The 12,660-nt window shown below is 39.5% G+C and overlaps 1 protein-coding gene across 2 annotated transcripts in view; it reads right to left on the reverse strand.

Moving 5' to 3' along the window:
* Positions 1-1,277: 1,277 nt before the first annotated feature.
* Positions 1,278-12,660, reverse strand: part of REEP3 (receptor accessory protein 3) — a 94,138-nt gene continuing 82,755 nt past the window's right edge. For both annotated transcript variants that reach the window (XR_005833244.1, XM_040624466.1), the window contains exons 7-8: positions 5,434-5,579; positions 1,278-4,734 (exon numbers count right to left, since the gene is read on the reverse strand). Coding sequence is in view for 1 of the 2 variants with exons in the window: in XM_040624466.1 (XP_040480400.1) it covers positions 4,678-4,734; positions 5,434-5,579 (203 nt within the window). In the remaining variant the exon portion in view is untranslated. The remainder of the gene's footprint in view (positions 4,735-5,433; positions 5,580-12,660) is intronic.

Below are 12,660 nucleotides of genomic sequence, written 5' to 3' on the forward strand. Positions count from 1 at the left end.
CTCTCTACAGCAGGCACTCAAGGAGGATTTCTACATGAAAAAAATTGACGCTACTCTGATTTGCACACGTTTCCCTTCGCCCCCTGTTCTTTCGCCTTTAATCTGGGATTGCCAGATAAACTAAGGCTAAACTTGGCAAGTTTCCTGCTTCTGCCAAGCAGTCTTTTAGTCTCCTACACATATAGACAATTATCAATCTTGTGCTTTAAAATTTCAGTTCAAAGAATTATAAGAAACAATTTAAAAAAACACTACCAAAACCAGACCCTAAGGAGAGTTTCAAGGCTAGCATATTGATGGGGAGGTAAAAGGGAGGAGGGAATGTTTTCCACAATGCATTGGTCTCTGACATGATTTTTGTTCCATGAATCTCTTTCTTAAGAACAGCGAATCACTTCAAGGGAGAATGAAACCCTGGGGAAAATGCTGCAATTCGTAAATTCATTGTGCCCTTTTGAATTTTTATTTATGTTTCTAACTTCTTTGGATCATCACAAGGATATACCTCCTAATAAAGATGAAAACATAACTCATTTGGAAATACTTTAACACATTATATAGCATAATGAAGTAACACACACAAAACTTTTTTAAACATAGGATTTCTCTCTAAAGCTTAAATGTGAGGCAGACAGATGTCTGACTTTAAAACAGATGGAACCCCAGAACATTTCCAGGATACATAAAACTGAATTTTGTGCTATATTTTATGTCTGAGACAGCTAACCAATACAAATTGATGGCTAGGGTTTCTGTACTAATTTTTTTTTTTTTAAAGATTTTATTTATTTATTTGACAGAGATAGAGACAGACAGCGAGAGAGGGAACACAAGCAGGGGGAGTGGGAGAGGAAGAAGCAGGCTCCCAGCAGAGGAGCTTGATGTGGGGCTCAATCCCATAACGCCGGGATCACGCCCTGAGCCCAAGGCAGACGCTTAACCGCTGTGCCACCCAGGCGCCCGTACTAATTTTTTTTTTTATATATATCTTCCCATTGCAACATCCAAATTTAACAATTCAGTGTTTCTTTTGTAATTCTATGACCACTCTGGGATGTATACGATTTTTTTTATAATTTGTTCTGTGATTTGGAATCTTAAGTGTGTGCGTATGTTAATCTACTATGTAATATACATATATTATATATACACCCACATATTATATACATACTCCATGATAAATAAATAATATAAATAAATAATATACATACTCCATAATAAGTAATATAAATAATAATATGGAACCCAAGATAGGTACTCTGACACACACACACAAATACAAGTTGTCACTAATAAAATGAGTTTATTTTATATTAAAGATTTCAAAAAACACATTTGTAAAATTACCCCCATACTAGGCCTAAAGAGAGCCTTTACAAAGAGTTAAAAAAATTACAAAACTGCTTTCTCTTAACTATGAAAGTACACAGATTTAAGAAGTTTTAGAGGAGAAAATGTTAATTCATGGTCGTTTTTAAAAAGTTAATATACAACAAATCCGTAGGATACTACTAGAAGACTACATCTTAACCATTTAGAGGAAAAAGCTGTATTTTTCTTTTGGAAAGTTTTACTCTTAAATGATATTTACTAAGAAATATACACTGCGTACCAAAGTAACAATGATCTCAAAATTGTCTAATTGCTTTGCAAATGAATCAGTCTACAGGAACACGTAGAAAATTGCTTGTCGATACATATTAACTCCTTAATTTTCCTGATAAAAGAATATCAAAATAAAAATTTAGTACATTCCAATTAAACATACAAATTACTGATATTTACCAGAAGATAGCATTGGATTATTTTTAACAACACAAAAGTTCAAGTATTACAGAAGCTCAAACTATGTAATCTCAAAAAAGGAAACGAAAGAAGACATATTTATCCAACCAGTGTTTTACAGAAATTTGGAATATTTACATATTTTATAACACTGTAGAACTCTTTGGTGGTGACATATGGATTCAATTCCCTGAAAACACTTTAATAATTTTGTTCCATCAATCTGTGTAGTCAAGTATTTATAATCAGTAATGTTGGCAGTTACCACTTTTTAGCCAAATCCACATACATAAAGTGAGTTGTGTGGAGGGAATCTTGGGCGGGACCTACGTGGGTTTACCTAATTAATTACTTAGCAATCAGACTTACTTCTGGCTCGTTTTTTATCCCAGAAAAAAACACAGTAAACTAAAGAACAGATCAACTGTCACTTCCAAAGAAACTCGGGAAATCGTTAATATTAATGCACAAGTTGAGCGAATATATAATAAAATAAAACACTGGCTACAATTTCTGCATAAATTTTAACAGCTACCATTCTAGCGCCTTATATAGGCTTGTGCAGCATCTGATGCCCCTTCACCAAATGGTGGTGTTGGGAAAGCAAGGCACTGTGGTCGAGAGAGAAATCTACCTCTTTTAAAAGCAGTGGACTCAAAAACAGAGAAACAAAAAATGACCTGTTCCACCTTAAGAGAGACAGAGATTTATAAGCTTATCATACAAAGTTCCAAGGAAAGGGCATGCTAAAACACACACAAGAGAAAAGCAGCAAAATCTCAGAAATGAAAGAAAAGGAGAGAAAGGAAATGATGAACAGCAGAGTGACCTCCACGGCATCCAAGGATGCAACAGGAGAAACAGATCAGAGGAAGCACTGTGTGGAGAGACGCAATGAAAAAGGAGGACATGCATTTCCCCTTTGTGACCTGTGGTGTCTTTTTTGTAGAAGTGGAGACGGATAAATAATGCCTCTAATTTAGAAGAGTATTTATGAGTTTACTATAATTAAGGAATAGGCTTAATACTCAGATCGGACTTAGAAAAGATAAAATGGAGCAGAGCAGCCCGCACAGGTAATGTTTTTATACGGAGTCAGTTACATGACCTTGTCAGGCAACTTGAGATGACACGGCCTCTGGGCAGGAAAGACAAGCGTGGGATATAGCAGTTGTATTAATAAGTCTGGTACTAGGCATATAAATAAGACTCTCTTCCAAGAGTTTATAATCAGAATTCCTAGCAATTTTGAACACAGATTCAAGAGTTTTTCTAGAAACCCAAAGGCTACAAATTAGTCAAGGTAAAGTAGATGAAGATATTCATAGAATTAAACTTTTGGAGAAAAGAAGTTGAGCAAATTTTTTCTCGATGTTACATATCAAGAATGTGAGATGGTCTAGAAATTGGTTTAAGACTTGTATCAAGAGCAATGTGTTAATTAAATTAAGGTACTCCTAAATAAACATTCTGTTCTCTGCTAACACCCTGAGGAGGTCCTAAATATACATTGCCCGCTGGCTTCATTTCTTAAAAAGGTAGAAAAGTCAAAGATCTCACAAATCTCCCTGTTTTTTTCTTTTCGACAAACAGAACAGTCAAGTAAATTATCTGAATTAACTGTACAGATTTGACGACTGATCACTAAAATCACCACCAGAAACAGAGACTTCATAATGCATAGTTATCAATGTCACCTAAAAAAGCCTCCACGTTCCGTAATTCAAAATCTCCTGGATTAAAAAATATTTTTCTAATATCTATTCTAGTAGCTTCTAGTACTTAAGATTAACGTCTGTATTTTGCATTGGCACCTATCTTCAGGAAACCATCTCAGCCAGAAGACAGGAGATTTAAATGAGTCTAGTCAATATCGATTTATAAATTAGCAGCACATATCAGTGCCAGGCTTGTGAATGGACTGACTGCTGGATAACTTCATGACCCTGTTTCACAAAAGCTACTCATTTTAAATGCTGAAAATGTAACCAGTGTTAACAAGAACATGCTAAGTTCAACTACGATGTATGGAAAACTGGTTGATGTTTACAACAGCTTCTTACCTACAGAGGAGATAATCAGAAATAGTTAAAGTTGAACAATGAGCTGTATTTTCATATTATTAGAATCTAATGAATTTAACAAAGGAAACCCACAGGAAAAGAGACGTTGAAATTCAAGGCATAAATGTGACATGTCGGGATATGACAAATAACAATAAAGACAGTGTCAATAAAACTTAAAATAAATGTACAGTCGCAAATAAGTAAACAATTTTCAAGTGTGCAAAACTAGTCAGGAATAAAAGTGCTATGTGGAGACCTGGCTTTCAAATATTTGTTTCGAAAACTTTCAGTCGATGGTGGAAAAACCAGAAAGTATTAAAAAAGTAAAAATTTAAAGAATATATAAAACACGCTGTATCTTACATTATGCCCTTGTCCTATCACTGCTGGATCAAAGGCCTATTTAATTACGATCCTCATGTGATAGACAGAATGTAAACGGAGGTAAACACGAATACAATAGCACAAAGGCTGATGTATCTTCAACCGCAAAAAGACTCTTTTCAAGTATACTGTGGGTTTGTGTTTCATCTTAATATCCCAGGCACTCAGTGTTGTTGAGGAATTTGAAAACAGATAACACGATATTCTATTAATTCTGAGATACATATGCATATACATAAATAAGCTTTGCGTAACTACCTTTAGTAGTCAGGAATGGAAGTAATGGTGAAAGAAATAAAAGCTATTTAAATTGGTGAAAATAAACCCTATTACCGCCACAATTTAAAGTATTATTTTAATGTGTAAATCCTGAATGAATAATGTTAGCAAAAAAGTCGATGTATTAGTGTAATTCGTGTTGGGATTCTTGAAGTGCAGATGACTAAAAATACACCTGTGGTCTCTTCTTCACTTTGTATTTTAGTGATCCGTATCGCACCTGAGGAGAGAAAGGTGGCATGATTACAAATCAGATGATTACTTTTGGACTTAGAACTGAATAGTTCATAATCATAGTAATAATTTTATAACTTTCTAATAAAAACAATCAGTTATCCTAGAAATGTGCTTTCGTACTCAGAAGACATCGCTGCTGACATACTAAAAAATGGAGTTGGTACTAGGCTGGATATATGCTGCAGGCTAGTATCACTAGTAACAAATACAAACATCAACTGTTGTTAGTTCTGCTTTGCCTGGTACGCCAATTGTTCACAATGATCGGAGGCCACAGACTGGATTCCTCCACTGCTTTCTGGGCGCAAAGACAATAATATTCTTACGGATAAACTTCTATTTAATCCTCATACAGGGTTGGTTCAAAGCAGAACCATGCAGTTATTTTTGTTAGTTGTTCTGCTTCAGTGCGGGGCTTGCACTGGGGGCTTGGGACCACCGTGTGACTTTGCTCTATGAGAATACCACTTTCTACTCACAGGGGAAGTAGGGATTTACCATGTTGTAAATTCCCACAGATCCTAATATATCCGATCTGAGTAGAGAATTTTAAATGTCACTGCCAATCTCCCCACCCCCCCCACCCCGTTCTTCCCTTACGGATCATTAGTGTCCTGAGTGTTGATGCAGCAGGGAAAGCCTTTCACAAAAGTCATTAGGAAGACAACTCTACCAGACTAACCTCTTTGCGGCCTTTCACGGTTTTCACTGATTTCATGCTTTGCGATCTTCGAAGCCCTTTGTGTGTTAACATCTCATCGTCTGAATACGGCCCCTCCACTTCTTCATCAGTTCTCTCGTCTCCGTCTTTCAGTGGAATTCCATAACCTAAACGAGTCATCAAAACCAGCGAGTTTTGGTGAAAGGACAGCACTCCATCTGCGCGCACTTCTCCTAGGGTTTGCATTTGCCCCCTCACTCCTCTCCCTTTCCCATCAGGAATGTGCTCCCTGCCCTTTATCGTCAGTCTCTGCCCCGCGCACTATCCTAGATGAAGCTCATAATTCATCGCTTCCAGGAAGTTTCCCTATTTTTACTATGCGTTTTTCAGAATAATTCAAAATTTGTTCTTGAGTACGTAACAAACACCGTGTTCAAGACTCAAAGAATATAAGCAGATCTATATTGAGACAGATCTCTTCATGAACTCTAAACGATCTAAGCAATTTGGTGCTTTATCGAGTTTGTCATTTGTGCCTTTGACTTTAATGAGAAATGAAGGGTTTCCGCCCACTGTGCGTCAAAACTTTTGTTGAGATTGGGAACGGGAGGGTGAATTTAAGGAGTCAAGTAATACCCAAAGGGGCTGGGACTTTGGGCGCGATAGGTTCACTGGGGGCAGGTGACGGAGATGGTAAGCCAACGCGGTTGCAGCTGCTCAGATCCAAGCCAGCTGGACAGGCTGGAGTAATTAGAAACACGACGGGCTGTGATGACAGATGTTAGTAAGGAAAACAGCCGGCGTCAGGCAGGTCAGCACGAGCGCACGCGGGTGTGCGAACAGGCTGCCCTGTGGAGCTACAGAAGATGGAACCTTGGCCAATCTGCAAACATCCAGGTAGCGGGCTGGTTACCGTCAGAAGTCTGGCAGCATTCCGACGCTGGGGTTCACAGACAAGAACGGGAGCGTTCCTGAGACTGTGGTTCTCAGGCTTAGTAGTTTACTAGCAAAGACTGATGAGCACACATTGAGAGTCACCCGGAGAACTCGGAGAACTCGCTCATACAAAGACTGCCGGGCCGAGGGTGGGGCTGAGAATCGCCATCTCTAACAAGTCCCTATGTGATGCTGATGTCCTTGCGCAGGGCCTGTCTGAGAGCCACGGCCGGGATGGAGCCACACAGGGGCCCAAGTCTATAGCAACCAGAGTGCTAGAAAGATAAGCAGCCAGTTATACAGACAAGGGTGAGGTCACAAGGCCCCATGAAGTTTCAAATTCTCCTTCAATAAGGATAAGGAGCACAAATATCTAAATCTTCAGATGAGGAAAAAGGAGTTTTCCCAGGTTCAGGAGGGGGCAAGCGATGGACTCCTTGCACGTGAAGAAAAATACACTGAGTCAACATTTGTTAATCTGCTCTCCCAGGCCATGCATAACTTGAGACTCATGGAACAAACCATGAAGAGTTGTTAATAAGCTTCTTAGTCTCATAATAAAATAAACACCTTTGTTGTATATTATGCAAGTACATTTTACGCTGCTAGACTTCCAGGTTAAAAATTAGGAAGGATTTGGGAGTAGAATCAGTCATAATTTAGGCCAAGATCCTTTGTTTTCCTGCATCAGTCCAAGGAACTGTGTTCTAAGTAGAAGAGAGAGCACCTGCTGGGGGCTAGGGCAGGGGGGAAGCGGCGCTGCTTGCTGCAAGAAGGCCAGTGTGGCCTGGGGAGGGGCTGGGTCAGTGGTCCTGGCAGGAAGCTCCTGATACAGTATTAAGTGGAAAAAAAATGTACATACAGAAACAAAGGAAAAACAATGAAACCATGAGATCTCTTGAAAGCGGGCTTTTCGGTGATTTTAAATTTCATTTTTTCTTTTTTTAAAAATTTGCCCAATTTTATTTAAAACTGTATTATTTTCATAATTGGGGAAAATAAACCAGAAAAAAAATTTTAGGTTGTCATTTCTAGATTTTTTTCTATCGCTGTTGCTTACACAATATTCCTGATCCCAATAAAACTAAGGTAAAACGCAGAATGAGGAATCAAGGAGAGTCAGAAAGGAAGCAACTACGACCAGAAAGTTCTCTAAGGTCACTGATGAAGCACAAGACTACAGGCCAACAAACATGGCCCTTGCTATTTTAATCGCGCTCACTTTATGATTAGGAACTGGAACTTCATTCAAAAGAGGATTATATACACACCTTATTCTTTCTTTGTTTCCTAATTTCAGGTAACGAGTCTTATTAGCTTTCTAATTATGGTTTTGGAGAAAGTGATGGATTGATTCATTATTCCACAAATATTAAAAAAAATTCATGTGTTCAGAAGTGCGCTAAGTTATGGGGATACAATCATGAAAAAGACACAACTGTCATTTTTTACCCAAATGTCCAATAGGGGAACCAGACTTGAACGGGCCTTACAATACTGCAACAGATGCTGTAAGTGGAAGATAAGGATGAAGTAGAAAGGGAGCCCACAGTGAGATAATTAACTCAGCCTGCGAAAGTAGTTGTGAGAGAGGCCTTCTTGTAGGAGGTGGTGGCTAACCTCTGAAAGCCTCATGACTCTGTATCGCTAGCACATGACGGAGTGGGAGAACAAGGCAGGGAGCTATACACCACACGCTACTGAGTTTGGACTTCATCAGAGAGCAGTGTGTGTGGGGGGCACTGAAGCATTTCAAGCGCAAGGGTGACATGATTACATCTGGGGTCTTTCAAAGGTTCTTTTTGCACCTCAGGGAATGAATCAGAAGTGAAGACTGGAAGCAGGGAGGTTACTGCAGTATGGAAGGTCAGAAATGATGGGGTCCAAGGAGCAAAGACAGAGACAGTAGCCAAATCGGGGATCTATTAGAAGATGAAATTGACAAGTTTAAGTTAGCAGTTTATTCAACCAAACTGCATCAAAAAGACAGGAGTCAAGTCAAATACCTTCACTAAAACATGCATCTTCTATTCCACCTAAAAACCTGGAAATGAGTATGTATGAACATTCTGTTGTGAGTGGTGGAAATGTTAATCAAAGTTGTCCAAGGATTTAGAAGTGCTGGGACCAGAAGAGAGAGCCGAGACTACGAGGGAAGCCCAGATGTCCCATAGCAGGCACTCAGCGGGCTGAGTGCTTTACGGGACTGCCAGGCCCGGGGAAAGCGAAGCTGCTGGGGGGACTGGGGGGACTGCTGGTGCCGTACAAAGGTGATGCTAAGGTTGACTGCTTTCCATCACTGATCTACACTGGACAGAGCCCTCACATGCAGATTTCTGAGGAGCAGTGAGTGGGGACCCAGGCTGAGGAGCCTGGATGACCCCGGGGCCCTGGGACCTAACGCTGTAGCTGTTCGGCCAGCTTTAGCCCAGAGCTCTGTCTCCACTTCAGGAAACCGACCTGGTATTCACACAGCTCCTACACCTTAGAGTTGATATATTTTAAGTCCCCCCCCCACCCCTTGTAATAGTAATAAAAGCCAACATGAATCCAGTACTTAGCAATCCACTGCTTTAAGCAGTTTCTACATAATCATCTAAGTGCAGAATCATAGGAAGATTGACCTGGAAGGAGACCTATGTTAGGAGACGTGAGTACTTCACCACCTATTAGCGGTGAGACCCAGAGTGGGTCTTGCTTCTCTCCAGGCCTTTGTTTTCTTGTACGGTAAGGTGGTGAGACAGAGGACAGGTGATGAATGCCAACTCTGACCCAGTCGAGCTGTCCGGGGCACGATGCTGAGGGGGCCTGGAAGCCAGAGTGGGAAAAGTGCCCCGGTCCTTCAGCAACGTCTGCCACGGTGCGCACGGGAGCAGGGAGTAGGCAGGACACCTATTTGCCATCTTTAACTAAAGCATCTCTAAGGTTGCTACCTGCTCAAGCTATTTGAATTCCTAGTTCCAGCCCAACCATACCACTAAGTGTAGCCTTTTTATAAATGAAGAAGAACCTTGGAGACCTCACTTCTGTCATTGACTATGTAGCTAGCCCCTGACAGGTATTTTAATCTCCTTCTGCCTCAGTTTAATTAACTAAAAAATAGGGGCACCTGGTTGGCTCAGTCGGTTGAGCGTCTGCCTTCGGCTCAGGTCACGATCTTGGGGTCCTGGGATCGAGCCCCATGTTGGGCTCCCTGCTCAGTGGGGAGCCTGCTTCTCCCTCTGCTTCTCCTCCTGCATGTGCTCTCTTGCTCACGCTCTCTCTCTCAAATAAATGATTAAAATCTTAAGAAAAAAGATCTAAAAAATAAAGATGAGGGGCATCTGGGTGGATCAGTCGGTTAAGCATCTATCTGCCTTCAGCTCAGGTCATGATCCCAGGGTCCTGGGATCGAGCCCCACATGGTGGAGGTGGGTAGGTGGGGTTTGTCTGCTCAGCGGGGAGCCTGTTTCTAGCTCTCCCTCTGCTGTTCCCCCTGCTTGTGCTCTCTCTTTGTCAAACAAATAAATAAAATCTTAAAAAAATAAAAAAATAAAGATGAAATATTTAAACTGTGCAGTCATCTTAAGGATTAAATACATATGTAAAGCACCTAAAGCAAAACAAAAAATACGTGCTTTCTTTCTTTCTTTACTGGTATTGAAAGGGAATATTGGACCACTTTTAACTGATATGGGAGCAGCAATTTCTTTGCAGAAAATATATTCCCACTTATCACAATGTGGTGCTCTTTCAAGGAACGTGAACGTCATGTTCAAGGCGTCCACATTCTTACAAAGCAGCATTTGGAGGGAGCTCTTTTTGCCATAGTGACAACATGCAGACTTAAATCACTTCATCAAAGTAGGACTTCTCTTGACCACTGAACCTCAAACCACTCAGAGCGGGCCATGGTGAGTTTTCAGATTGGACTCAAATTTCCAGAAATCTGAGTTTGCTTGTGTGAACAAGCAGAGCATCTGAGGTAAATGTATTGATCACATGAACCAGCGAACAGACTTCGCAATGTGCGTGCAATTACCACACGGAAAAACTTACTATCTTTTCTTGAAGAATTCTGGAAGTAAATGAAATAAAAAAATAATTCATGACATTAAAAAAACGAGTACCTTAATTATTTTTTAAAAGCAAGAGTACTGTTCTTTCTGATTTTGAAAATATGTTGATTTAAAAAAAAATCACTGAAGTCCCATACTCAGAACTGAACACTGTTATCTTTTGGCAATACCCTTCCAGACTCTCCCCTGTGTATATGCATTTGAAAATTCAAATATACTAATTCATTTCATCTATTTTTTGGGTCTCTATAGCATAACACTCATATTGTTTTATTGTTATTATTTCCCCATGATCTGGATATGTTTTCATGTCAGCAAGTATGCACCGACAGTATGAATTTTCATAGCTAATATATTACCACGCTTCTGCTTAACCATTTTTCTTAGGTATTTGGTTTGTTCCGTATTTTGTTACCATAAACAATGAGATGAACGTTCTTGTACATACATCTTTGAACACTTGTCTGATTATTGCTTTATGACATAGTCCTAGAAGTTTCTTGCTGAGTTAAAGGGATAAATTCTGACAATTATTGCCAGATTGTCATCAAAAAGGATTATTCCACTTAAATCTCCAACATGCTTGCTGTGGTGATTTTAAAACATGTCCACAAATTATGACACTTTTCTCCTCTTCCCTTAGATCTTTTTTTTAACATTTTTTAAAGGTAATCTCTACGCCCACCATGGGGCTTGAACTCACGATCCTGAGATCAAGAGTCGCGTGCTCCCCCGACTGGGCCAGCCAGGCACCCCTCCTCTTCCCTTAAATCTGGAAGATGTTTGTAGATACTCAACAAACTGCCCTAAGGCAGAAGTGATGCTGTCTGACTCCTGCCACTTCTCTTGGAACACCGGCTCTGGGAGCTTTTAACTGACAGGTGAGAAGCCCCAAAACTCTTAGAGAGCACGCAGAGAGACGTAAAGGGGCCAGAGAGGCCCCACCTGCTGGAGCCATCCGCTGTGTGACTCCTCACAGCTAACACACCAGACGTGTGAGTGAAGAAGCCTTTGACACTATGACTCCAGCCCCAGGTGCTGTCTCACTGTGGCTGCATTAAGACGCAGAGCAAGACCTGCTTTCCTGAGCCCAGTTTCCCCAGATTCAGGAGCAAGAGGACTGTGACTTTTTTTTAAGGCCACTGTTTATAGTTTGTTACACAGAAATAGAGAACTAGAATAGTTGCCAACACAGAACACTGCTAATTAAAAAAATCTCTGTGCCAATCTGGTGAGCAAAAATTACTATTATTACCATTTTAATTTACTGTTTCTTTGTGAGGCTGAGTATCTTTTTCATGTATTAATTGGCCAGTTGTATTCTTTGGTAGAATTAACAATAATTGGCTTGTAAGAATTCTTTGTATGGCTAAAATCTGAACCCTTTGCCTGTATCAGACGAGAATTTTTCTTCTAGTTTGTTTTTTTATGGTGTGGAATATTTTTCCCATATATGTCATACATTTTTTTTAAATAGAAAAATCTCTCACGTTTTTCCTTTATGTCTTCTGGTTTTGATGTCATGCTTAAGAAGTCTGGCATATCCTAAGGATATAAATATACACTCAGGAACGTCCCACTATATTATAGTTCAGTATCTTACATGTAAGTCTTAATCTTTTAGGTATTTTGTTGAAAGGCTTGACACAAGGTGTAACTTCATTCCCTACCCCATCTTCTAAGTCTAGCAATTATTCTGATACCCTTATTTCTCTGCCTTTCCCCCACCCGAGAGGCCATCATCCTCATTTGATAAATTTCCATGTATATCTGGACTTGTGTTTACATAGACTATCTATAATTATCTTCTCTTCAACTATTCCTGTCCTGGAACCTTACTACTTTTTAAAAATATTTTTGAGAGAGAATGTTTTTGTTAAATTTCTTCCTTAGAGAAGAACAGCTCAGAATATATACCATTCTGCAGGAAACTTGGAACTCGGGCAAAGTAATACATATTAAAATTTTGATTTCATAACTGAACAAGTCCCTTTCTTGTACTGCTACTACTTACTTCATAACTCTCTAGTCTTAAGTTATTTTAATTTCATGGCTTAAAATTTAACAGAAGAATTAAATAGCACCTTATTATCTTAAAATAGTTTAGTCACATCATTTTAAGTTTAATAGATGAATATCATAAAGATAGCTATGGATTTTCATATTTATCATCTTGTTTTCATGTGAATAGTAGAATATCATTCTTAGCCAATTTTACCTTTTTTATTTTTTAATGATTTTATTTATTTGACAC

Source organism: Ursus maritimus, unplaced genomic scaffold (genome assembly GCF_017311325.1).
Source record: "Ursus maritimus isolate PB19 unplaced genomic scaffold, ASM1731132v1 scaffold_7, whole genome shotgun sequence".
NCBI classification, from domain to species: domain Eukaryota; kingdom Metazoa; phylum Chordata; class Mammalia; order Carnivora; family Ursidae; genus Ursus; species Ursus maritimus.